The sequence below is a fragment of the Macaca nemestrina genome, chromosome 1, assembly GCF_043159975.1.
Source record: "Macaca nemestrina isolate mMacNem1 chromosome 1, mMacNem.hap1, whole genome shotgun sequence".
NCBI classification, from domain to species: Eukaryota; Metazoa; Chordata; class Mammalia; order Primates; family Cercopithecidae; genus Macaca; species Macaca nemestrina.
In genome coordinates this window covers 121,581,749-121,606,469 of record NC_092125.1, presented here as the reverse complement: position 1 = coordinate 121,606,469, position 24,721 = coordinate 121,581,749, and the positions used below count along the sequence as shown (strand labels likewise).

Genomic DNA, 24,721 nt, shown 5'->3' with positions numbered 1-24,721 from the left:
TCCCTGAAGCTAGAGGCCATATCAGCTTTCCAGTTCAGGGCCAGCACCTTTTAAACATAACGGCAAGAGTAGAGTAAGCACTATCACATGGCATCTACTTGTATAAGAAATATCAAATTAATTGCCCTTTCCTGTTTTCTTGAAGCTGCCCATTTTTTTTAAAACGGTATAGCCCTAAACAGAGTCTTGTTTTTTTGTCTTCACACTATGCAGCCAGCCTTGATGGAGGATAAAATGAGTAATTAAATGATTGACCCCAGATTCAAAGATCTTTGCTAGGTAAGAGCAGGCTCTTGAATCCTGGATCATGGAATCAGAACAAATCTATAGGAAAATAGTTTTCCAGACATCGTGAGTGTAAATCTTCCAAGACATCTATAGATGTCTTCATCTGCTGTGGAAGATCTATGTCTGCTATCTTGCCTTGTAGAATGGAATGTCCTAACCAAACCCAAACTGGATTGCTATTTGCAGAACTGATGGGTTAATGACCCCGTTTGTTTAAAATCAATACAGGGCCATAGGGGAAGAATTGGGGCTGTTTTGTGGCTAAGGGAAAAGAGAGCACTTTTGATGTTGTTTGATCTGAGCCTCTGGCAGGAACGTGGGTTGTTCAGAAACACAGAGGTGGGGTATCCACACCCTCATCTCTTCCCATCAGGATGTTGAGTAGCTGTGAATTCCCTACCCTTGGGGAGAGGAGTTAGGGTGGAAGCTGAAGGAAGTGTGTTCATGAAAGATTTTGTGGGAGTCTGGATCTAAACACGCAGGGCATGTGCAGAATCATATCAACAAACAACCTCTCTGTTCCAACTCAGCTCAGACCAGAAGGCCACTTGAGTACCCTGAGGACTGAGGCTGGCCAGCATGCCCATTAGAAGAGATCACGGCAAGGTGAAAAGCAGGCTTGTGATGACGGCAGCACAGACAGTGATGGGGAGGCCCTGGAAACTCCCAGAAATAGCAGGAGAGGCCCTATATGGGGAGAGAGGTTATGGATATGCGGGTGGGAGCTAAGAGTGTTGGTGATTCTGGCATGAATGGCAATATAACCTCATTCGCACCCCTGGCTGCTGATGTCTTGTTCTTGATTTGTTTTTCCCGATTTGAATGACTATTTCACTTAAGCTATCACACCTTGGTTTCTCATTGATCAAAAGCAGCATCCCTTTAGTCAGGTGGCAGTTTCCCATAAAGGATGAGAAGAATGGCCTTTTCACCAAGAGAAGCTGAGAACCACTGATTTAGTCTATCTCCCTTTCTTTGGGTTGGGCAGCATTTGATACCAATTCAGAAATGAGTTAGAATATTATTCTTTGAAAGAAACGTTTCCAGAAATACTTTTACAGTGATACCCTAGAAGAAGTAACTCATACCTTGCAGTTCATTCAACACTGGCTAGGAATTTATTGGCTAAAAAAATACAAGTGATTTCCTGGCCCCCGATCCAGATTCTCCACCTCTTCTTCACCTCTGACTGATGGAATGCATGAGAACTAAAATCTTGAGATGTTATTTGAGTGCAGCCTTGCTCGGGTTTGGTCCATCATAGCTCCTCTGACTACCGCCGTTGTTACCTGGCTGCAAATGATTGTTGGCAAGGATAGAGGGTCCTTCAGAATTCCTGGGAGATCGGAATCAGTCTCTGAGGTGTGGGCCATTTGTCATGGTGATTATTCTGTTGTAGCATCACTTTATTTATGAACTAAATAAAAGAAATCTTCAGTCACATCTGTTCAGTAGGAGCCATTTCCTTTGGAGTCAGGACACGTGAGAAGGGCTTCAAAGAGTTGCCTACTTTGTTGGGGAATAGGAAGGGAAAATGGAGTTGAGATCTATTGCCTACCCCTGAAGAGTGTTTCTGCAGCAAAAGTTCCAGACTCTATCATGGGGCTTTTATGGGGACTAGACACAAGTTTATTTTCAGGGCCGAGATCAGATATCATTACTGCAAAGCTCATCACTAGGAAAGTCAATAGGAAGGCTTGGTACACAGAGATTGCAATCACCTCTCACCAAGTTTTGGTGATGTGAACACAACTGAACTTCTTCAGAACCCAAGAATGTCAAAGCTAAGAGCCTTGGTTCAGGCAGCCACATTTCAACTGCCTGAGTTTGAGGAAGCAGGCCATGGCTACAACAGGCTGTACAACTTCTTGCTAAAAAGGAATAGCATCGAGTTCTACGGCCTCATCTTTCATAGTATCATGTGCCTTTCCTTTAGAGCACTGACTCCAGGTGGCAATGTTACCTTTGGGTGTTGATGTGTGATAGTTTGTCTTCCTCCCCCTCTACAAGTTCCATGGACACAAATAGTATTTGTTCTGCCCATCTTTGTATCCCCAGCATCTAGCTAGCATGGTCATTTTTTGTTGAACTAATAAATAAAAATATTGGGGGGTATGAGAATGAGACCCTCAATTTCTAGAAAAGAAAACAGACCCAGAAAAGTATAAAGTCGCCCAAGGTCACACCTTAAAAAAGTGATAATGGTTTTAGCAAAAACCTAGACTACAACTGTGTCCCAAAGGGAATGGTCTTGGGCAGACCTGAGAAAGGCATTGTCTTGTCCACATGCCCCACCTTCGCAGTTCCCAAGGCTGCTAGAGGACCAAAGGTCAAGAATGCTATGGGAGCCGCTACTTTCCTTTCTTTAGGGCTCCTATTCTGACCACAGGAACAAAATATCACAGGGGAAGTATGAGGCCTTGCAGCATTTGCTTTGCATTTCAGATTCTTCTGGCTATGGATCCTGGTGTGTCACTGGCAAGGGTTACTAGGAGTGTTTTTCTCTTTTTTTCTGAAATGTTTTTCTTCTACATTTCCATACCCACGGGTGGTTGCAGTCTGTTTTATAATTATGCCTACAGACTCTTCATTGCCTAAGGTGTTCCTGTGGTTTCTGAGAATAAAAAGAAAAATGTAAAACTACTATTAGCCAAACAGTGGCAACTGTGCAATGTTCTTTCTGCTCTGTGTACACTTCAGAGGTTGGCATATTTGCCACCTGTTGGTCTGGAGGATTCTCTAAACGGTAAGACCAGCCTTGTCTTACTGACCAGTCATGTCTCTGGTGCTGCCCCACAGGGAAAGGTGGGCACACAGTCCCTTCTCTATTTAGGAACCGGGCAAGCTAAAGATCAGGCTTGAGGCAGGAGAATCACTTGAACCTGGGAGGTGAAGGTCGTAGTGAGCTGAGATCAAGCTGAGATCAGGCTGTACTCCAGCCTGGGCAACAGAGCTTGACAATGTCTCAAAAAAAAAAAAAAAAAAAAAAAGTTAAAATTGGCCAGACATGGTGGCAGGCACCTGTGGGCCCAGCTATTTGAGAGGTTGAGGTGAAAGGATGACTTGGGGCCAGGAGCATGAGGCTGCAGTGAGCTATGATCACACTTCTGCACTCCAGCCTGGGCAACAGGGCAACACCCTGTGTATATGAAAAAGGAGACTCTTCTATACCTGCTTACCCATGGGTCCCAGAAGCTCATTCCTGTGCCAGGAGCCCAAAGTGTGTGTGCTGGGGAGGTAGGTGGCTCTGCAGATGGGAACCTGTGAGGTAGTTGTCTCAGGATCTCCTTCCTTCCTGATCTACACGTGTATCCACTTAAGAAAGCTGCAATGCTCCCTCTGTCACTTCTCATGATGCCTCGTCACCATCCAGCAGATATCTACCCCAGCCCATGGCTGGCTACATTGGTCTCTAGGTGACCAGACAATATGAAGAGCTCTCATTCACTCATTTGAAAGCTGCTCCTTGACCTCTTTCATTTTCTCTAATTCTTGCCCACCCCCTCCCCCAACAACAACTACTTACCCCTTCTATTCCTTTGACTTCTCCTCCTTTTGGTCAAATGACTGATTATAGAGATGATTCCCAAACCCGTGATCAGTATGCAAATGATGAGAATGGACGTCCTAGAAGGAACCACAGCAGATTTCATGTTCCCTGGAAGAAACTGCCTATTGGTTCTTAGCTCTAGATCCCTTTTTCTGGGATTTGCACCCCTGCCCCCACCCAACCCAGTTACAGTAGCTTCTGGCAACTGTATTCCTTTAGAGTGACCCTGTCCTTTGGACCACACTCAATGGGACCTGCTGAGCATCTGACTAAGCTGGGCCAATGAACCCCTTCCTCAGAAATTAACTGTGGATTGGGAATAGGAGAATCCAGTCTCAGACTTGCCAGTTTCTTGAATGGGGGAGAAATAAACTCAGGAACCACAAATGGATGACTGTTAGGGGAAAAAAGAGAAATATACAAGGGCAATACAGAGACAGAAGGAAGGAAACACACAGATTCGAGGCAGATTAGAGACTGAGGTAAATTCGTGATGATGCATCTGACAATTTCCAAGCGTGACCACAACCCTGCTCCTGCACCTCTCTCTCCTTATGATAAATGTCCCCTTTTAATTAAACCAGCTAGAGGACATTTTTGCTGCTTGCAACCAAGAGTCCTAAACTATATTTTTTTTGGAAAGAAACCAAATACTCACATTAAGGATACACAGTTAAGGTGGAGAAATAACGTGCAGCAGAAAAGTTACTGGTACAAATCAACTGTCATATCATACTGTTGTCACGCCAGCCCCTACCTCCACCCCACCGCCCCAAGCCCATTCATCTGCCAAGACTATGACTCACCTGGAGTGGTCAGTCTCACCAACAACTTTGGGAGCCTTGCAGCTTCTGGTTTTGTTGCCTGATAGGTCTAAATCAGAAAGGATTTGCTAAGTCAGGTGAGGCCCATAGCCAGGTCCTGCCTCTGCCTCCCAGCTGTAGCTCTGCCTGTCATTCTCTCAGTCTCCAAAGAGTGAGTTCCCTGGTTGACTTCAGAGTAAAGCAGAGGCACCAAGTACAGTTGTATAAATGTGCCCGGCACAGGGAACAAAGCTGAGGGGACAATCAGGGACCAACATTTAGCCCACACTCTGCTTGCTAGGCCATGCACCCTGCCACTGGGCTCCATGCACCTGAAGGAAGGGGCCCCTTTTCCAGATTTGAACAAAGGCCCCAAATGGACTAGAAGTGGCCCATGGTTAGAGTCCCACAGAGGTCTCTTCCCCATAGAAGGGGATGCCAGAGGCACCAGAGGGCCAATCCTATCCTTAAAGAATTGCTCATTTGGTGATGTAATTGCCATGTTTTTCTTATGACAGCCACCAAAACCCAATGGGAGCAGTGGCACCACGACCACCTACGATGCCCCCTCTGATAAGATGTGGGAGAAGTCTGTGTTTCATTTAAACTAAGGAGTACGTTCAGGTGGGAACATTCTCTTGTCTGAGCCTAAGATTCAGGTCAAGATGCACAGTTAAGTAAAAGGAGAACCACACAAAGTAGAAACACTGTGGGTGTGAACGATATTACATTCCATAAGATGCTTGCTGAATCAATCACTAGTTGGTCAAGTGTTAGCAAAACTCTCTTTCTAGCACGGGGCTAGGTTTCCCAGGGTACCCCTTAAGCCCTTCTGGTTTGTTTTCCTACCAGCATTGTGCTCTGGACTGTAATAGAAAAGGACATCCTTTCTAGAAATGGAAACAAGGAGAAGGCACAGGGGAAAGGAAAAAAAAAAAAAAAAGAAGAAAGAAAGGCTAGTGCCTTCCGTAAGTCCTCTGTCTGGGAGACGGAGGTTTTCTAGTGCAAAAGGAAGTTTTCATCATTCAACAGAAGGAACCTGAGTGAATGTCTGGAAATCCTAAGTCTTAGCTCCAGCCAAGAGTCACAGTTGGTTAACTCAGACTTTTCTGCTGTGGGTTCCAGTTCCACCCATACCTTCTCAGCGGTCTCCAAATATAAACTGCACATTCCTTAAAAGCAAAAGAGGGTGCTTACTAGCTGGACCACTAGTTGGATATTTATATCTGTAAATTATTATTATTTTTTGAGACAGGGTCTCATTCTGTCGTCCCGGCTGAAGTGCAGTGGTGCAATCATGGCTCACTGCAGCCTCAACCTCCCTGGACTCAGATGACCCTCCCATCTCAGCCTCCCAAGTAGCTGGGACTACAGGCAGGCACCACCACATCCAGCTAATTTTTGTATTTTTTGTAGAGACCGGCTTTCTCCATGTTGCCCAGGGTGGTCTTAAACTCCTGGGCTCTAGCAATCCACCAGCCTCAGCCTCCCAAAGCTCTGGGATTACAGGAGTGAGCCATGGCACCTGGCTACCTCCATATATTATTAAATTATTTAAGCTGACAGTTAGCAGGCATCTGGGTCATTTTTTGCAGCCTCAGACACCTCTCAAGAAACTAATCTTCAAGATTCTAGACCCACAAGGCACACAGACATCTTCTTTTTTTTTTTTTTTTTTTTTTTTTGTTGGAGACTGACTCTCACTCTATCGCCCAGGCTGGAGTGCAGTGGCACAATCTCGTCTCACTGCAACCTCTGCCACCTGGTTCAAGCGATTCTCACACAGACATTTAATAACAACTTCAAAGCCTTTCAACACAAAGATCTCACATCTATTAGACCCTGTCAGCCCTCTTCTAAGGTCCTTAAACCAGATTGCTGCAAGGGAAGAGAAGTTCTAAAAGTGCCCCAGGGCACAGACACCCTCCTCGTCCCCAACTTCCACTATTCCCCAGCACTGTTAATGACCACCCTATGTTTGCTGGTGGAAGAGAGAGGCCAGGCAGGCCCAAAGTACCCAGTGGGAGTCTGAGTTGGGGCTCACTGGCTTCAGAGGGTGCTCTCTTAGCAGCAAACACCCATGGCCGTGGGTCACATCCAGCCAGACCCCAGGCAGGCTCCTTACCTTTTCCAGACCAAAAGTCATTGGCCAGGGTTCCTTTGTTGTCAGTCACAATCAGCTCTGTAAAATCCATGTCATCCCTGGCAAAGTCCCGCTGGATGCCACACCAGTACCAGCCCGTGTCCTCTTTGGTCAGGCAGGACATAGTAACAATGAGCTGGTTCCCTGTGTCCCTCAGGGCCACATGATTGGTGCTGTTGGGGGAGAAGGCGATGATGTTGCAGTAGTCACGGAAATAGCCTCGGCACCAGTATTTGGGGTGATCCTTGTAGCGAGCATTGTAGTTGCAGATGGCAGAAGCCGTGTCCAGCACAAAGCTTTCCTTGACCTTTTCATCCATGACCATGGCATCTGTGAAAACACACACACACGCACACTTGCACACACACAAGCACCACTGTTCTCTCAAAACATTGCAGCTCCTGCCTTCCTGAAGGATAATTAATTAAAGAATTGGAGGCTAATTTTTTGCCTCCTTTTGACTGGCAACTGTTATGGGCTGAACTATGTCCCCTTCAAAACTCATATGTTTCCATCCTAACTTCCAGTGACTCCAGAATGTGACTGTATTTGGATATAAGGCCTTCAAAGAGATAATTAAGTGAACATAGGGTCATTGGGGTAGTCCTTAATTCAATTCAGCTGATGTCCTTATAAAAAGGAGAGATGAAGACACTGACAATACAAACAGAGGAATGGCCCATGAGGACACAGCCAGAAGGCAGTCATCTGCAAACCCAGAGATGGCCTCAGAATGAAACCAAACTTGCCAGACGCCTTGATCTTGAACTTACCACCTTCATAACAGAAGGAAATAAATGTCCATTGTTTCAGCCGCCCAGGCTGTGGTTTTGTTGCTGTTGTTGTTATCACAGCCCTAGTAAACTGATAAAGCAACCCTGGAGAAGTCTTTTTCCCTGGCTTAAGAGTGGGTAAAATATGGAGGCCTCCTACCACTGCGTGACAGAGGTCCTTGAAGAGCCTGAGGCTTACCGTTAGAAGGCCCTCTGTCCCTAGCTCCCAACCCACCTTAGCACCCTCAGAAAGAAAGTGAGGTTTGGAGGCTTCTGCTGGCTGCACAGGGCTAAAAACAGAGGAAGTCATGTTCTGTCTTTAGGGGATAAGAACTTCATGTTCCCTCCATACAAGACCAACATAGGCACCCCTATCATCTCAGGATATTGCACAATGAGGAAGTCGTGCACACCATGTCCAGCTTGACCATGGGAGGGAAAGTGTCTGACCAAGAAGAGAAGATGGGACAGCAGAGCCCATCCTTCTCTCAGCCTTCCAGATGTATAGCAAAGACTATTAAAATGCAGGCTCAGCTTCTTTATAACATTTTGTTTTCATAACAACCCCACGAGGAAGATAGCATGATCTTCAGTTTATAAGTGTGAATGCTGACCCAGAGAAAGGTTCAGCAACTCTAAATGCCACGCAACTGAAGGTCAGACAGAGCTAGGAAAAGGCCAGTGTTCCACGTCTCATCTTTGGGAACAAGCACGAGTGGAAAGGGGAAAGTCATGTCCTCATATATGTGCACATATATTTTTGAGGGGACAAGGGGGAAGGGGAACCTGGGTGAACTAAAAGAGAAAATGCAGAGCTCTTTATTTTATTTTATTTTATTTTAGTGGAGATGTTGGGGAAAAATATGGAATGCATAATGAATTTGCATGTCAGCCTTGCACAAGGGCCATGCTAATCTACTCTGTATCATTCTAATTTTAGTATATGTGCTGCCAAAGTGAGTGCAGAGTCATCATTTTAGTCAAGCTTTTCAATTTCCTCACAAACTCTCTTATCTGAGCTAAGAACAAGAACTAATATGGACAAGACCTATTTTCATCGCCTTTTATTTTCCCATCCCACTCCTTAGACGGTTCGAGTTAATAAGCAGGGACTCCAAGTAGGAGAGGACTTCAGTGCAAAGTCTCTGGAAAGGGCACAGCTTAAAGGGCTGGAGCTGTTCCTTCCCCCATCCTACCTGAAAAGAGAGCCAAGGAGAGTAGAATGAAGAGCCACATGACTGGAAGGAAGCAAACTTTCAACTGGAATGACAGAATGCACCCAGGGAGCCCAGGAATTCTGAATCTGTTTAAGGGAAACACATATGCTTGAGTTTAATATGGCTTTATCCTGGTTTGAAGAGACCAATGAAAAAGGAAAACAACCAGTTAGTCCAAGCAGTGCTGCCATGTATAAGTACACCGCACAACGCACCACACCCCATGCTCTTCATAGACATAAACTTACTGACGGGGCAACCAAGAAAATTCTGGGCAATAGAGATCGCCCTCCTGCATAAATAGGCTCTGGCCCACACTCAGAAAAGCACACACAGACAACCATCACTGGTACCCATTTGTATGTGCTCTACTGTGCCCTGTCCTGCTGCCGATGGTCCTGGCATCATCAGAGGCCACTTTTGTCTGTCTACCACTCTTGGAAGCCCAATTTCTTACATAGCTGAAAGAAATCCTAGTAATCAGATTCCTAACTAACCCAGCTCCCAAGTGGACACTGCAGGCTCATCTGGGGAGTACAGCCAGAGGTGGAGCATGCCAGCTGTCAGTAGCCTGCATGCCTGGGACGGGGAACATGTGAGCAGGTGGAAGTGTGGGTGTTTGGATGGCCGCAGTTTGGGCTGCCGTCTTCAGACTTCCTGAAAGCTTTCCTGAGAAGAGCTGGGACAAAGCAAGAAGATTCGTATTTGCAGCAGTAGCAGCTTCTCCTGATTCTAATGGGACTCTTGTGCTCTGACCACTGGCTTTAAAAGTTTGAATTATTGAACCACCTCTCCGGTGAAGTTAAGCTGGGTGCTACTTATCACATCCCAGAGCCAGCACGTCCCATCAAGGGTCATATATAGATTGTTCAGGTTATGCAATAATGTCCTCTCTGAAGGAAGGGGAGCCTGTCTCTAATTAATGTGAAGTCAGCATGTGGGGCAGCAGCAAGCCTGCATCATGGTAGGTTTTTATCTACATCACCTCAGTTGCTCCTCATCAAAAACCTCCATGAGTTTCACAAATAAGTTACATAAATATAAAAGGAAGGAAGGAAAGGAGAATCTATGGATCAAAAGGGACTTAAGAGACATATTGACAAATTATAATATGTGGAACTTAACTTGGATCCTGATTGAAGCAAACAATTTAGAATATATGGACATCGATACTATTAGGATATAATTCTTCAATTTATTTTTTGAGATGTGATAATGGCATTGCCATAGCCAACCTTCAGGATGGCTCCTGGAATTCATGCCCTTATGTAGTTCCTTCCCACACTGAATCAGGACTGGCCTGTGTGATCAATAAAATATAGCAGAAGTGATGGCACGTGATTTCAGAGGCTAGGTCATAAAAGGCATGCAACTTCCACCCTAGTCTCTCATGCTGCTCCCTCTTGGGAAAGTCAGTCACCATGCTGTGAGAACTCTTAAGCAGGCCATAGAGGGGCCCGTATGGAAAAACCAATTCACCAGACATGTGAGAGTTATCTCAGAAGTGGATCCTCCAGCCACTGTCAAACCTTCAGAAAACTGCAGACCTAGCACACTCATGAGACACCATGCATTAACCACCCAATCATGCCCCCTGAATTCCTGACCCATAGAAACCATAAGAGATGATAAAGGATTGCTGTTTGAAGCCTCTAAGTTTTGGGTATAATTTGTTGCACAGCAATGAATAATTAATACAAATATTGTGGTTATATTTTTAAGAGGCAGTCCTTATCTCTGACAATATTTCATGCAAAACAAACACACTCAGCATTGCTCAGAGATGGCAACATGAAACCAAAGAAAGCAGCAAAAAGAGAAATGGATTGTGCACAGATATCGGCAAAATACCCAAGACATGAAAAAGTATCTTTAAAGGAGAAATCGAAACTACTAGGGAAAGGGAGGGCCCACTCAGAACCATCCCACTAACCTGACCACTGCTGGCCTTCGAAGGACACCATGAACCGCACGTTCCAAACCGTCTTCTCTCCTGTCAGCAGCGGCCAGCCCCCCAGCTATGAGATGCTCAAGGAAGAGCACAAGGTGGCTGTGCTGGGGGCGCCCCACAACCCTGCTCCCCCGACGTCCACCGTGATCCACATCCACAGCGAGACCTCCCTGCCTGACCATGTTGTCTGGTCCCTGTTCAACACCCTCTTCATGAACCCCTGCTGCCTGGGCTTCATAGCATTCACCTACTCCATGAAGTCCAGGGACAGGAAGATGGTTGGCGACCTGACTGGGGCCCAGGCCTATGCCTCCACCGCTAAGTGCCTGAACATCTGGGCCCTGATTTTGGGCATCCTCATGACCATTCTGCTCACTGTCATCCCAGTATTGATCTACCAAGCCCATCGATAGATCAGGAGACATCATTCAGGCCAGGAGCTCTGCCTATAACCTGTATCCCACGTGCTCCACCTTCCACTCCTGGTCCTGCCCCGGGAGCCGAGTCCTGTATCAGCCCTTTATCCTCACACACTTTTCTACAATGGCATTCAATAAGGTATACATGTTTCTGGTTACAAAAAAAAAAAAAAGTATCTTTAAAGTAAATGAAAGTGCTAGAGTTACAGAGAATGAATGATGTATCTACTAGTATTCTGAATATTACTTGGTGCATTAATTCCATAGAATTAACTTTCATTCTATTTAGATGTGTAAATAGGAAGGTAAATAGGCAATAAGAATAAACCAAATACTTTTTAAGACATCTTTTAGAAATCCAAACTGAAAAGTTTATAGATGAAATAACTTAATATCTAAAATTTCAAGATAGTCAGGCAGGGTAAGCGGATACAGGCACAAATGAAACAAGATTGGCCATAATTTGATAATTACTAAACAGAATAATAGATAAATAAGGGGTCCTTCTTCTAGTCTGCTATAGTTTGTATATTTGACCCTCCAAACCTCACACTGAAATTTGATCCCCTATGTTGGAGGTGGGGTGGGGTCTAGTGGGAAGTATTTAGGTCATGGGGGCGGATCCCTCATGAATGTCTTGGTGCTGTCATTGTCATCATGGTAATGAGTGAATTCTCAATTAGTTCCCATGAGAGCTGATTGTTTCAAAGTGTCTGGCACCTCCCCACACCCTGCTTCCCTTGCTTTCACCATGTGATCTCTGCATGCTGGCTCCTCTTTGCCTTCCACCATGGGTGGAAGCAGCATGAGGCCCACACCAGAAGCCAAACAGGTCCCAGCACCATGCTTCTTATACAGCCTGTAGAACTGTGAGCCAAATAAACCTCTTTCCTTCATAAATAACCTGCCCTCAGGTGTTCTCTTATAGCAACACAAACAGACTAAGACATAGTCACTCCACTTTTGTATGTTTGAAGTTTTCCATAAGAAAAAGTAAAAATCAAAAAACAAAAACAACTTCAACACAGGTATTATTAATCTGATCTTACAAATGAAGAAAACTGAGGCTCAGAAGTTTAAGTAGCTTGCCCCCATGCACACAGCTAGTAGAGCCACTGTGATTTGGTGGTAAATCTGGGAGGAAAACAAACATTGTGCTGCTTTCCCAATAGTGATAATACTGTAAAATTGTAGAGCATATTAGAATTTACAAAGGATCTTTACAGACATCTGTCATCTGAGTAGCTGGAGCAAGATGCAGCCCAAGTTTTCTTATGCCCATCATACTCGGCTATAGTAGCTAAGAGCAGTTTCTCTAGAAAATGTGCATTTTGTTAAAAGAAACTGAATATACAAGTGGACTATGGCCAGAGCATATATGAAAATAGAATCCTGACCTGCAACCTGCAGCAACCTGCTCAGGAAACCAACTGGTAATCAATAAATAGTAAGCCAGCCTGCTGTAAGTCAGACTAACAGGAAGTCAGATTGCTATCTTAAGCCAGAAAGCCAAACAATAGCCCCTTTAGCAATCAACCCAAAATGGCCAGGACTCAAAGCAGTCAGGCAAGAGACATAAATAAAGGGCATCTAAATAGGAAGAGAAGTCAAACTACCCATGTTTGTGGATGACATGATTCTATATCAAGAAAATCCCACAGTCTCAGCCCAAAAGCTCCTTCAGCTGATAAACAACTTCAGCAAAGTTTCAGAATACAAAATCAGTGTATACAAATCACTAGCATTCCTATAAACCAAGAACAGCCAGGCCGAGAGCCAAATCAAGAATGCAATCCCATTCACAATTGCCACAAAAGGATAAAATACCTAGGAATACAGCTTACCAGGGAGGTGAAAGATCTCTACAATGAAAATTACAAGACACAGAAAAACATACCATGCTCATAGATAGGAAGAATCAATATCATTAAAATGGCCATATTGTCCAAAGCAATTTACAGATTCAATGTGATTCCTATCAAACTACAAATGATGTTCTTCACAGAACTAGAAAAGATTACTTAAAAATTGATATGGAATCAAAAAAGAGCCCAAATAGCTAAGGCAATCCTAAGCAAAAAGAACCAAGCTGGAGGATATGACATTACTCAACTTCAAACTATACTACAGGACTACAGTAACCAAAACAGCATGGTACTGGTACAAAAACAGACACATAGATGAATGGAATAGAACAGAGAACCCAGAAATAAAGCTACACATCTACAACCATCCAATCCCTGACAAAACCGACAAAACAAGCAGTGGGGAAAAGACTTCCTATTCAATAAATGGTGCTGGGATAACTGGCTAGCCATATGCAGAAGATTGAAACTGGATCCCTTCCTTACACCATATTCAAAAATCAACTCAGGCGGATTAAAGATTTAAATGTAAAACCCAAAACTATAAAAACCCTGGAAGGCAAACTAGCCAATACCATTCTGGACATAGGAATGGGCAAAGATTCCATGACGAAATGGCCAAAAGCAACCACAACAAAAGCAAAAATTGACAAATGGGATCCAATTAAACTGAAGAGCTTCTCTGCACAGCAAAATAAATTATGGGAAAAGTATTTACAAACTATTCATCTGACAAAGGTCTAATATCCAGCATCTATAAGGAACTTAAACAAATTTACAAGAAAAAAACAGCCCATTAAAAAGTAGACAAAGGACATGAACACTTTTCAAAAGAAGACATACATGTGGCCAAGAAGCATGTGAAAAAAAGTTCAATATCACTGATCATTAGAGAAATGCAAATCAAAACCAAAATGAGATACCATCTCACACCAGTCAGAATGGCTATTATGAAAACGTCAAAAAATAACAGATGCTGGTGAGGTTGCAGAGAAAAGAGAACACTTAGATATGCTGTTGGTGGGAGGGTAAATTAGTTCAACTAGTATACTAATTGAACCAATTACTAAATAAAATTAGTTCAATTCATGTATAACTAATTTGTGAAAAGCTGTATGGCAATTCCGCAAAGAGCTAAAAACAGAACTATCATTCAACCCAACAATCCCAATACTGGGTATATACCCAAAGAAATATAAATTGTTCTATCATAATGACACATACATGTGTATGTTCACAATATCAAAGACATGGAATCAACATAAGTACCCATCAATGGCAGACCGGATTTTAAAAAAAGTGGTACATATACACCATGGACTACTATGCGACCATGAAAAAGAACAAGATCATGTCCTTTGCAGGAACATAGATGGAGCTGGAGGCCATTATCCTTAGTAAACTAATGCAGTAACAAAAAAACAAATATTGCATGTCCTCCCTTATAAGTGGGAGCTAGATAATGATAAAACATGGAGACAAAGAGGGAAACAATAGACACAGGGGCTTACTTGAGGGTGGAGGGTGGGAGAAGGTAGAAGAGCAGAAAAAATAATTGTTGGGTACTAGGCTTAGAACCAGGGTGATGAAATAATCTCTACAACAAACCTATGAAGTTACCTATATAACAAACCTGCACACGTATCCCTGAACCTAAAATAAAAGTTTAAAACATAAAAAAATTAAAAATTTTTAAAAAGAGATATTAAAAAATACCCAGGACTTGATTAGTAACTGAAAAACTCCCCTAATTTTTGTCCCCAGTTTCAACTTAGGATCAACCAAGAAAGCCAAATATGTGCCCCCAGTTAATCAAATAGGCTGCCCCATTTCTAGTTACCCTGCCTACAGCTTCCCCATGCCAACAGCCTCCAATCAAGGTACACCTAAAGCCTTTCCCTTTTTTCACTGATGAAAAAAATTAATTGAACAGCCATTAGTCGAAGATGGCTCTGGCGCCTTGGATTCCTACATAACAAACTGAAACTCAACTCAGTGCAAACAGTAAAACAAAACTTAAGCTTAACGAATCAGAAAACACCAACCTAACCTTGAACTAGGGACTTTCCACTTTAACCAATAAAATATATTTTCTTTGTCTCACTTTCACAAATATCTCATAAAAGTTTCCTCTCTTGCCCCCTTTGGTGGAGCACTGAACCACTTGCAGTCTGGTGCTGCCCAATTCATGAATATTGAATGCTCAAATAAACTCATTAAAATTTGAATGTGCCTAAGTTTGTGTTTGTATGCTACTATAAATGTTTCCCACTCTTCTGCCTACCTTTGAGTCTCTGCCAAAATGCAAGTGACTACAGCTGACCCCCTTGCTATAGCAAGCTCAGAATAAATAGCCTTTGCTTCTTCTCATTAGGTGGGTCTCTACTTTTTTCCCCAGTTGACTTGATTTTAAAAATAAGGCAAATAAACCCACTTACTCAACATCCACCCTAGTTCCAGCTTATTCATATGGAGGAAAGGGAGGAAGCAAACCTCAGTTTTGTCTGGGTGGCCTTTTTAATCTTATTCCTTTAGAATAAAAGTCTGCAGTTATCCTTTACCATTTAGCTGAAAGAGGGCAAGCCAGAAGAGGGGCTCCTGGGAGATTCCTGTGACACTAATCTCTAAACCTGAAACCAGAGTGGATCTTGTCACTTCTAACCAAGCTCCTCACCTTGATTCTTCATTCATCTTTTTTGAGTTTACTTTGAAATACATTTATTTTCACTGTAAGGACTCCTGGGCTTACGGAACACCTTAAGTCAGAAGATTCCCTTTAGACAAAAATAAAAAAACAACTCCCAGCAAGCTATCAGTGGACTTGCTAAGCAGCGGCAATCAGAAAAAGAAAAAAAGAGAGAGAGAGAGCGACAGAGAGGAGGAAGAGGAAGAGGGAAGAAAAGAAAAAAGTAAAAGCAGTTCTGAAACTCAGGAGCTAAGGATACCAAATGACTCAGGACAGAATGCTGTTTTGTCTTGAGGGAAGTGGTCCATTTAAATCAAGTTTTAAAAAACAGGGCAGTGTTAAGTGTTTCTATGGCAACGTAGTGTACAACGTAGTGTATCTACATTAGAAGCTGTTTGTAAATTAAGAAGCATGGTGTGGGGATTACCAGGAGACTGAGGGCTGCAGGACCCTTCCTCTCATTTCTCCAATGGGGCAAAAGTTGTTCCAAGGTGAACAGTGTGCCTGAGACTCCTGAAGCCCTAGAATAAACCTAGGGCCTCATCCTGGAAGTGCCTTTTAAATACTACAAATTAGAAGGGAAACACCTAGAATTATTGATTCCTGGGCTGGCAGGAGGAGAAGCAAGGCTCCTTTGCTGAAATGAAACGTTAAGATAAATTTGGTTATCAGGCTCTGGCCTAAAATTAGGTTCAGGACAAACCTTCAGGACTGGCTAAGTGTGGGGAAAAGGAAGAGAGATCAGCCTGTTACTGTGTCTATATAGAAAGAAGTAGACATAAGAGACTCCATTTTGTTCTGTATTTGTGATGCTGTTAATCTGTGACCCTACCCCCAACCTTGTCCTTTGCAAGAGACATGTGTTGCGGTGACTCAAGGTTTAATGGATTTTGGGCTGTGCAGGATGTGTCTTTGTTAAACAAATGCCTGAAGGTAGCTTGCTGGTTAAAAGTTATCACCATTCTCTTAATTTCAACTACCCAGAGACACGTACACGGCCAAAGGTCGCAGGGACCTCTGCCTAGGAAAGCTAGATATTGTCTAAGGTTTCTCCCCATGTGATAGACTGAAAGTATGCTGCTAAAAGGTTTATGGAGATGTTTGCATATGCATCTCAAGGCACAGCATTGTCCTTTGAACTTATTCATGTCACAGAGGTGTTTGTTCATATGTCTTACTGCCGATTTCCTCTTTTTTCTTTGATCCTATTGTCCTGCCACTCCCCTGTCTTTAAGATGGTAAAGATAATTATCAATAAATACTAAGGGAACTCAGAGACCGGGGCCGGCGTGGGTCCTCTGTAAGCTGAGCGCCGGTCCCCTGGGCCCCCGCTTTTCTTTCTCTATACTTTGTCTCTGTGTCTTATTTCTTTTCTCAAGTCTCTCGTTCCACCTTACAAGAAACACCCACAGGTGTGGAGGGGCAGGCCACCCCTTCAGCTAAGAATTAATTTCATTTTCAGATACGCTTACCCACTTTGATGCTGTTTAATTGAAATCTCCATCTTATTGCTCTTGTCTAGCTAAAATATTGTCTTGAAAGTGAGAGTTCACAGCAGCAAATTTGGATAGATCAAATCAGAGATGACACCTTGAATCTCTAGAGCTACATTCAATGCTCAGAAGATGTGACTGGCACTCTATCCTGTCTCGTATCCTGATTAATTAGAGATCAGCAATAGTAGCTAAGGCAAAACTCTGGAAGTCCTCAAGTGTACAAAGCTGTAGTCTGTACCTATCTGTTAATCGTACGTAAGATGAGCTTGAAAGTTTGGGCTTTAATGTTACAAGTTCCTCTTTATGTCTGAGAATGGGTGGCAAGAAGCTTGGGTTCTGCAAGGCAAGGTTAAGCTTAAATCCTGGCTCTATTATTTGTTAATCATGAAACTATGGACAAGTTACTTAACTTCTCTGTGCCTCAGTTTTTTCTTCTGCAAAATGGAGATGATCACTATAGTGGTACCTATCTCACAGATTGTCAGGATCAAAGGAGGTAATGCATGCAGAGTACTTACTGCATAGAGAGTGCTCAACAGGCCAGGTGCAGTGGTTCACACCTGTAATCCCAACACTTTGGGAGGCCAAGGCAGGAGGATCACTTAAGGCTAGGAGTTCAAGACCAGCCTGAGCAACATAAAGAGACCCTGTCTTTACAAAAAATAATAATAATTAAAAAATTAGCTGGGCTTGATGGTATGCACCTGGTCCCAGACACTTGGGAGGCTAAGGTGGGAGGATCCCTTGAGCCAGAGATGTTGAGGTTGCAATGATCTGTAATCGAGTCACTACGCTCCAGCCTGGGTCACAGAGCAAGACCTTGTCTCAAAAAAAAAAGAAAGAAAGAAGAAAGAAAGAAAGAAAGAAAGAAAGAAAGAAAGAAAGAAAGAAAGAAAGAAAGAAAGAAAGAAAGAAAGAAAGAAAGAAAGAAAGAAAGAAAGAAAGAAAGAAAAAGAAAGAGAAAGAAAGAGAAAGAAAGAAAGAAAGAAAGAAAGAAAGAAAGAAAGAAAGAAAGAAAGAAAGAAAGAAAGAAAGAAAGAAAGAAAAGGGCTCAACAAATCATGGCTATCCATTGTCTCTTTTTGCCCTACCCCCACTACTCCTATGAGAATGAAACACCAGGAAAAATGAATAGGATTCTTTCTCTCACAATAGAGGAATGGTTCATAAAGTTGACAAATGCTCTGATGAACCCAGGAATAAGGATCAGGGTGTTCTGGGGCTAAGAGTAAGAAGGTGTGTATGCCACCACATGGCTCCAGGTAGCAAGCAGGTTGAGTGCCAAAGACAGCCAGCTGGGTATTTAAGCTCCAAGTTACCCCAGCAAAGAGCTACATGACAGTTAGCTATTATCTTTTATTTACTCAAAAACATCCACAGGTGAATTCAGCAGTTTAAGTCCCCCTTAAACTCAGTTCATTCCTTCTGTTCCCAACATCTCCTAGGCATCCTCCGAGAGCAGGTTCTCTGCTCAATTCCACAATGACATGGAACTGAGTCACCACCACACACATGTTCAGCCCAACTAGAGCCTTTGGTCAGTAAATCAACTAGGCACCCTTCAGGCTCCATGACTTATTCTTCTATTTGGGAAGGAGGAAAACAGACAATAGTATCAATAATATGTTGTCCTCAAGTCAGGCCTCCAAAACATTGAATACAGAAGAAGGCCAAGAGAAAAATGAAGTGGAGGAAGAGAGTAGTGGAGTGGGGGAGATAAAATTGGGGAACACGAGCGATGCTCCCACCTTGGTGGAAGTAATCAAGGATGTAAAAATCCCTTAGCCCAGGTATACAGGCCCTCAAGTGTTTGTTGATGGTGAATCTGAAGGTCAGTGAGACAGAGAGTCATCTCTGATGGATAACTACTCAGAATTCTTCTCAATGCTTGTGTCCAAAGAATCAGAGGGATGGCAGACCACACAGGCTTTGAGGATCAAAAGGTAGGTTTCCTTGAACTTCTTTATTTTATAGGCGTAGACGATAGGGTTCATCATGGAATTGGCATGGGACAGCAGGATGCCCATGTACAGCACAAGCTGTGGTACCTCACCATTAAAGTGGATGATGCAGTTGATGATGGATAAAGGCAGCCATGACAGAGCAAACAAGAAAAGAACCAGAAACAAGGACTTAGCTGTCTTGAACTCCCGTCCATAAAATGCACCTGTCTCTTTGGAGTTAGAGAAGTTCTGACTGAGTTTGTTCCGGATGATGTAAAAGATGTCAAGATAGATGGCACACATGACTACCAGGGGGATGAAAATCCAGGTGAAGAAGCTGAAGTATACCATGTAGTCCATTCTCATGACAGAAAGGAATTGGCATGAAAGGAAGGTGACATTTCTGTGGTACTCTGAGGTCAGTTTCATGTTCCAGCCAAACATGGGGGTCAGTCCCACCAGGAATGACACCAGCCAGCAAAGGCCCAGGGCCAGCCATATTCTTCTGTGAGTTGTGACCCTCTTGTATCTGTGTGAATGAAGAGAGCCAGTGAGTTCATAGCAGGAATTGCTAAAGGGTAAGGGAGATGGAGCTGGTAAAGGAGAGAGAGAGAGGTGAGATAAGGCATATAATCTCTTAATTCTCCAATCTTCTGCTAAGGGAGGGCGGCATTGGTATTCTATGGTGATTTCAGCTAAACTCCACTGGATATGAAGACAAGATGAGCAGACAACGATTGGAGAAAAATCCAGGAAACATCTATGGGGACTTTTCTAAAGAAGAACACTCTTGAATGGATAAGGAAGATGTTGCCTAGAGTCAAGTGCTTACGTGCCCCACTCAGGGCTCCACTTCCTGAGAGCTATACAACAGTTATCTATCTTTTTCTTTCTTTTTTTTTCTTTTTTTTTTAACTCAAAAACATCCACAGGTGAATTCAGCAGTTTAAGTCCCCCTTAAACTCAGTTTACTCCTTCTGTTCCCAATGAGGCGTAAGCCCAAGAATTATTCGATTCCTGGGAGCTAAGATTCATCTAAGTCTCCGAGGATTGTCTGCCTGGTGAGAAATGATATTCTCAAAGCAAGCTTGCCTGCTGCTCTTGGCACTATTCTGTTTTGGCTGTTGTGCAGATTCTCATAAATTATACTATGCCTCCCCAACACTTCCCCTCTACCTGTGCCTGCTCCTGCTTCTCTATCTGCATGGGCATCCATACTTGGTATTTGAGTTAAATGAATCAATGAAGTTACAAAATTGTGTTGAAGTGTTTCAGAGACCTGAAAAGACTCATCCAGTAAGAGTCCTCATTTCTCCTTAAACTGTCCTTCCGGACAACAGCCTGTACAGACCACAAAAAGGAAACAAATATAGTTAAGTATCAGTAGATTTTTATCTCAATTACATCTCACAACAAACAGGAGATATTTTATTATAACCTCCATTTTATTGATGGCAATTGTGAAAATAATAGTAATGACAGCCACTATTTATTGAGCACAGACTGTGTGACTGGTATGTTTCTAAGAGCTTTACATATGTTAACGCATTCCATCTTATGAGGATACTGCAATTATCCCCATGTTATAGATTAAAAGTGAAACACAAACAAGTAACTTTTACAAGTTGGAAGTGGTGGGGCTAAAACTAAAAAAAGGTAAGTCTGAGTTCCGAGCATCGTCACCACCGTGATACAGAGTGGAAACCAAAGGAGACAAAGTTAAACAACTTGTTCAAGATCAGATCTCACATCTGGGATTTGAACCCAGACTGTCTACATCTAAAGCTTGTTTGTAGCTCCCTCACTCTGCTCTTTCCTCCAGAGAAGTGAAGAGAAACATGAGACCAATGCAATTTAGGTCGCCCGGGGAAATAGATTTCTCCATTTGGCAGTCCGTTCTCTTCATATAGTCACATGTAATGAAAAATATTTTTAGGAAAAAAGCTCTCACATCTCAGGAGGAGAAGGAGGAAAAAAAATATATATATACACACACACACAGGATACATATATTTAATATAATAAATATATATAGGAATATATATATATATATATATATATTCCAAGAATCCCTTTCTCAACATTGAAGTGGGCACAGAATAGGAAGCAAAGATAAAATAATAACCTACATTTGCAAAACAATAGAGCCATCGGTTTATCTCCTCTTATTCTTATCTGCCTGCTTCTCCTAAAATAATACGTCTTATCTTAGTAGGCTTTTATCATTTCTAAAACTGAAGAGAATTTTTTACTAATTAAAGATGCATCAAGATTTCATCATTTCTAGCCAAGGATTAGTAATTATAGCTGGAGGGATTGAGCACCCACCCCTATCAGTGGGGAGAGGACTGGAGCATTCCTCTGATTCTAGCTCCTGAATCCCAGCTCATTGTTGCTAACCCCCTCACAGACCATATCACAAAAAGACACTTACTGCCCTCTTTCAACATCAAGGGCCAATTTGGATTCATTTTTTACTCAAAAAGTCTGGGCTCTGGGCTTTGTAGTCTCATTTCCCAGGTGTCTCAATTGCTGCCCACCCCACCCTGCAGGCTACCTGACGGTAAGCTTGACCCGCAAGTATCGGTCCACAGCGATGGCCAGCAAGGACATGATGGAGGCGTGGGTAAAGATCAGCAGTAGGCAGGCCATAAAAAGGCAGCTGTAGAAGTGGATTGTGATGCCCAGACTGACGACAACGGCCAAAGGCATGACCAGCACCCCAACAGCAATGTCAGCCAGGGCTAGAGAGACAATGAAATAGAAGGTGGTGGTCTGCAGGCTGGGGTTCAGCTTGACCACCCAGATGACCAGCACGTTGCCCACTATAGCGCAGAGTCCAATGAAAATCTCCATGGTGATGTAGGTAACATCGGTCAATGACGGAGCAGTGCTGTTGTTGGGCATCTTGCCTTCCCAGGGGAACCTCCACAGGGACAGGTGAGCCAGCAAGATCCGTCTGTAGGGCCAGTGGGCCTAGCTCTTGCCAGACGTCTTCCCAGAGGTCCATGTGCAGTGACAGTCTAAAATTCCCAACTCGCTCATTCCTACTCTTTTCTGGTGGGGTGATCTCTTAGAAAGGGCTCATCACAGGTGGATCACTTCCAGCCCCTTTACGCGCCGCACATCCTCAGGTTCCCAGAACCCTGGAGGACAGTTCTATATGGACTGAATCTGAAAGTGCTGCTGCTCTTAGTTCCCCAAACCAATGCCCTCAAGGCCTCTGCCTGCAGCTTTTTGGCTTTCTGAGTTCCATCGAGATAAGCAACCCTCTTCAGGCTTGTTTCAGGAAGTGAGATGGGCCAAGAGGAAGTACAGAGCCAGGAACTCTCAGCAGAAAGATGGAAAGAGCAAGGCCGGGCGCGATGGCTCAAGCCTGTAAGCCCAGCACTTTGGGAGGCCGAGACGGGCGGATCACGAGGTCGGGAGATCGAGACCATCCTGGCTAAAAACGGTGAAACCCCGTCTCTACTAAAAAAAATACAAAAAACTAGCCGGGCGAGGTGGCGGGCGCCTGTAGTCCCAGCTACTCGGGAGGCTGAGGCAGGAGAATGGCGTGAACCCGGGAGGCGGAGCTTGCAGTGAGCTGAGATCCGGCCACTGCACTCCAGCCTGGGCGACAGAGCGAGACTCCGTCTCAAAAAAAAAAAAAAAAAAAAGAAAGATGGAAAGAGCAGAGGAGGAGTCACGAGTGGCACAGAGAAGGCTCAAAGCAAGATTGGGTGTCAGAATTCATTCATCCAGGGACCAGATGACAGTGCAGAATCAGGTGGGAGAGGAGCTGGAAGCACTGACTATGCAATCTTTCTGCCAGCTTAGCAAAAAGATCTCATGACAAGCAGGCAAAGGGGAGAAGAGGAACAAAAGAGACTTTGGTGGCAGCCTCCTAATCTTAGCCAGAACTATTCCTGCTAAGTTCTTGCTTCACTGAGCACAGCCGATACCCAGCCTTTGCAGCAAGGATCCTTGATCAAAGGGATAAGCAAAGATTCCCTGGTCAGAAGGGCAAAATCTCAGCACCTCTGCAAAGCATCACACCTGCTTAGCCTCCACCTCTGTTTCTCAGCTCACACCGCAGCAAAATCACACTGGCCCTGACACTGGCAGCCGGCCAATGTCCAACCTATGTGAGGAAAGACAGAAGAGCAGAATGACCAGACATACAGAAGGAAGGGAAAAGAACGTATGCAATAGAATCAAATGGCATGTGCTCCTGCCCACACTCCCCACGCCTCAGCCCCATCCCCGCAGAAACAGGCAACTGCCTGGGAATCAGCCCCCTCTCCCTGAAGCTGCTTACCTAGTCACCAACTTCTGGGAACGAGACACTTGCACACCATTGTTATTTGGGGAGTCCATCTGGTTCAGGTGCTTCTCAGCACCACCCAAAAGGATTATTTTAACCAGGCTTGTTAGAGAGGCAACAAGAAGGAACACTTGGACCGAAGCCCACACAGTAGCTTGAGAGCTTTATTATTTTTACCTTAAGCATCTAAATATGTACAGCCCAAAACAAAATTCAGCAGTAACAACAATAGTGTTCTGGTGTTTACTAACAAACACTTCGGAGTGGGGCATAAGGGAGAGGCCTCTGCCTGGGGCCCATCGGGGTCCTCTTGTTAGTTCCTCTGCTTTGGCATCATTCATTGATTCCAATCCCTACCACCACCGCTGTATCCCAGTTTGATCCAAGTCTTACCAAATCCCATATTCGTCCCTGCCAGACTTGTCATTTCTCCCGGAGCAAACTCCCCAGACATTAAAAAGGGGCAGTCCTCTCCAACTGAATTTCCATCATTCTAGTATATTCCAACATCAGTTCTGCCCACATCCCTGCACTGCTGGAACTTGAAAAGCTTCATCAGCCTCCAATGCGTCCTCTCACAAATGCTTCTACTGTAATTGCTTTCTTTATCTGTGCTTCAGAGAAGGAAGTTACTGAGAGAAATTTCTAAGAGGCTGCATGCTACCAAAAAAAAAAAAAAAAAAAAAAAAACCCAAAAACCTTTCTTACTATATAGCACTCTTTGAACCTTGGTTAAACACTGCAAAAAACCCTCCCTCCCTTACTCCAGTATATAGGTGAGTTCTTTTGTAATCAGTCCATCTCAGCTGGGTCAGAGAAACCAAGGAAAGGGGTCTGTGTCCAAACCCAGCATGCTGTACGCAAGATAACACATGAAAGAATAACCCACTAGAGAGAAGAAAGGCAGGAGACACACTTAGGGTCACCAGCCTAGCCACCTCTGCCCACCTGGGAATTCTATCCTCAGGATTCTCTGCACATACCATGGGGGTTTCTTTTCTGTGAACAAGGGAAGCCCTTCCTTCATGTTCTCTGAATAGACAAGGTCCATCACTGCTGGGGTTGGGGTTGCGGGTGATTTGAGAACAGAGAGGAAGGACTTTCACAGTCACTTAACATTTTGACCTGGAACCCGGCCCTAGATTGAAAACCAAAAGGCAATCTGGGAAAGGGGACAGAGAGGCTGGGGCAGAAGACCACCTCATTTGCCCATTCCTACCGCTGCACCCACAGCCCATGGCGCACAGCCACTCTTGGTCATGCACCTCATCACATCTCAAG

At 43.8% G+C, this 24,721-nt stretch overlaps 1 protein-coding gene and 1 non-coding gene across 10 annotated transcripts in view; both read right to left on the bottom strand.

Moving 5' to 3' along the window:
* Positions 1–1,383: 1,383 nt before the first annotated feature.
* LOC105479208 (adenosine A3 receptor) overlaps positions 1,384–24,721 on the bottom strand; it is an 81,677-nt gene continuing 58,339 nt past the window's right edge. The window contains exons 1-6 of one of the 9 annotated variants that reach the window (XM_011737088.3): positions 21,692–22,457; positions 8,754–8,860; positions 6,767–7,114; positions 4,645–4,711; positions 3,815–3,915; positions 1,384–1,797 (exon numbers count right to left, since the gene is read on the bottom strand). In XM_011737088.3, the coding sequence (XP_011735390.2) occupies positions 1,727–1,797; positions 3,815–3,915; positions 4,645–4,711; positions 6,767–7,114; positions 8,754–8,860; positions 21,692–22,041 (1,044 nt within the window). In that variant the 5' untranslated portion in view covers positions 22,042–22,457 and the 3' untranslated portion in view covers positions 1,384–1,726. Of the gene's footprint in view, positions 1,798–3,814; positions 3,916–4,644; positions 4,712–6,766; positions 7,115–8,753; positions 8,861–10,707; positions 11,194–18,533; positions 19,728–20,413; positions 20,476–21,691; positions 22,490–24,721 lie in introns of those variants that run through there. The other 8 variants (XM_071094272.1, XM_071094244.1, XM_011737092.2 and 5 more) reach the window with 8 other exon arrangements.
* LOC112426210 (U6 spliceosomal RNA) lies at positions 8,415–8,521 on the bottom strand. Its single transcript, XR_003017499.2, has one exon. It is a non-coding gene; the product is annotated as a U6 spliceosomal RNA (small nuclear RNA).